General features: G+C 40.0%; 1 protein-coding gene across 1 annotated transcript; it reads right to left on the reverse strand.

Annotated features, from left to right (window-relative positions):
* Nucleotides 1–1,149: 1,149 nt before the first annotated feature.
* Nucleotides 1,150–1,755, reverse strand: LOC105729053 (ADP-ribosylation factor-like protein 6-interacting protein 1). Its single transcript, XM_064365585.1, has one exon. It carries the CDS (start codon nt 1,753–1,755, stop codon nt 1,150–1,152), a length of 606 nt encoding a protein of 201 aa, XP_064221655.1.
* Nucleotides 1,756–2,779: the final 1,024 nt, after the last annotated feature.

The following is a 2,779-nucleotide window of genomic DNA, read 5'->3' on the forward strand; positions in this document are numbered from 1 at the left end:
CCAAGGAGTTACAAAATCTTTGTAGAACAGAGGCCAACTATCATCACCTCAAGTCTGCTCTCACCAATAGCTCTTGTATTTTTCAAGGAGAAATCTCTAGGAAAAAAGTCAGACAACAGGGTAGTCACTATCTCCCATGTCAAACCTAGGGAACTAAAATGGCCAGTATTACCATAAAATGAGAATTTTGAGGTTTATTTTAAAAGGCTTATTCCGGTCTTGAAAATTAGTCAGATAAGATTATCTTCTACTGAAATGAATCTTGACTAAACATGGAAGACTGCTGTCCTTTACTGCTGGTCTTAGAGTAAAGGTCATAGACAGGCGTCTTAATGTACTGTATACTATAGCTAAAGTCAGTTGAAACCCTGAAATTAAAAGTATGCTAGAAATCCTAAATGCAATCTTTTGGAAGTCTGCCATTAAAAAGACTTTAAGGATTTACTAACCTCCAGTCTAAGTGCAAGGGGACAAAAGCTTCAGCCTGTTAGACATTCATTTTTTTGGACAAAAAGATCAAAGTTTCCTACAAATTGCTAAACTTCACACAAGGGAGAAACCTATACACACTAGTGCATGGAATCAGTTTCGTTTTATTCCATGGAGATTCTTCTCCCACGGGAAAGAAACAGAATGAGGAATGAATCTTCGTGGGTCTCTTCATCAGAAGTGGTAAACTTGGTCTCTATATTCATGAAGTCCGATAGTTTTTTAAGCAGACTGTAAAAGCAGAGAGTAGAACCAGCTTCCTGTAGCCTCAGACCACTACCTTGTATCTAGCTAAAGCAAAGATGAACTTGAATAATTATCCAGAGTCACTTGAACTGTACTAAAGGGCAAGATTCACCACTATAAAAACAAAGTTGTCTAAAAGCAAGAAATCAATTAACCCTGGCTAAGAAAAATCAAAACAAGGTCTACACACTAATGAGTTGTCCATGAGGCCAACTGCTAAGAACGCACTCAACTCTATGCGACATGAAGAGTCTATGCACAAAGTCTTACTCGGCGAGTCTGAGTTTCTATCAACTAAGGGCAGAGTGAGGGAGAGCAAAGAGCTCCTCCTGTAATGTAGTATCCAGATAGTACAGCAGAAACCATTTCTAGGGGCAATGGGTGTTCCATTAATCACACAATAAAGCAGATGAATTATTCATTTTTTTCTTTTTGTTTGAGAATTTTGTTCATTTCCCTTTGGGCCATTCCAATGTACTTCGAAAGGACTCCATGTTGGTTTAGTCCAGGAACCAATAGTAAGGAAGTCATCATCAGACAGGTGAGAAGCAGGTTGTGGACTTGCTGTCCCACCCAAGCAACCGCAGCAAGGGAAACGATCATGGTCGTGAAGGATATCTTAGGTTTTCCTTCCTCTAGTGTGAAGACGCGTTTCCACCAACCCACAGCTCTGGGTTGAGTTTTTACTAGATTGCTGCAAATTTCATGGAATCTTTGCTGTTGCTCAGTGGTCCATTTATTGGAGCGCAAACTTCTAGGTGCCAGAATGGGAACAAGGTAGTCAGCCAAGTACAAAAACATAAAACAGGAAACACCGGACACAACAGATGGATCTAAATAGTAGAAAATCAGAAAGCCTGAAGAAACCACACCTGTGATGGCAGTTGGAAACCAGGCTCTTTCTCGCTGGAGGACTATATCAGCCATCAGCATCACTTCTCCCCATCCTTGAGGCTGTTCTTCCAGACTTGCTGTTTCTGAAGCCAGCAGGTGGGTGCTGCGATCATCTCCCTCCACCATTGTCTCTGAGACGCCATCTCCATGAGCACAGGCCTCCTTCTTAGTGAACCCTCCTACCGAAACCACACAGCGACCACAGCGCCAGAGTCAATGTTTATTGAACAACAATTTATCACATGACTGAAGAGCATGTAAATTTGGGCTATAGAAGAATAGTCATTCAGCAGGTGAGATTTCAAGTTTATGATTTTGAGGATTAAATGTGGGTAAATATAACATCTAGAAGAAATTACTTACTGCTTTCAAACTTGAGGTGTGAACCCACTGAAACAGCAATGATATCACATAAATAATAGCTATGTTAATAATTAACATTTATTGAGCACTAGCTATGTGTCAATCACTATCCCAAGAACTTTGAATTATAAATACAACTAATCCTCATAACAACTCTATGAGATATATAGTATTATCCCCGAACTCAGGGAATGTACATCAAAAAGGACATACAGCTAGTAAGATATAGAGCCATGGTTCACACAAAGGCTGTCTGGCCCCAGAGCCTGCTGGCCCCCACCATACTAAAAACACTCTGAGATTTCAAGCTCAGCTAATGGGATACCATGGAATTGTGAGTTAATTTGTCCATTTATAATTTGCCTATTAAATACTTCTACACCATGGGAAAAATAGCAGGAAAGCTAAACTATTTTTGTTGGTTTGTTTGTTTATCTGGCTGTAGAAATCAGGAAATGTCAGGTTAAAGAAGACATGCTCTCATAAGCGGAGGGGCTGGATACCAGACAACTAGAACACGTGACATGTGCTATCACCTTTCATCTTCTCCTGTACTATGGTCGGTGGCAGTGTGATATAGCGGTTTCAGAGCTTTGGCTTTCAAGTCAAATAGAGTCAAGTTCAAGTCCACCTCTGATGCTTACTAGCTGAGTGACCTGGACAGGCCAAAGACCTTCAAATCCCTCACATAGGAAATGTGCCTAGTTATAATGTCTATTTACATCAGCATTGGAAAATTTAAAGATAATACATGCAAATTATTAGTACAATGCCTCAAATATATTTA

The sequence above is a fragment of the Aotus nancymaae genome, unplaced genomic scaffold (genome assembly GCF_030222135.1).
Source record: "Aotus nancymaae isolate 86718 unplaced genomic scaffold, 86718_ANA_hifiasm-v0.15.2.pri h1tg000059l, whole genome shotgun sequence".
Lineage (NCBI taxonomy): Eukaryota > Metazoa > Chordata > Mammalia > Primates > Aotidae > Aotus > Aotus nancymaae.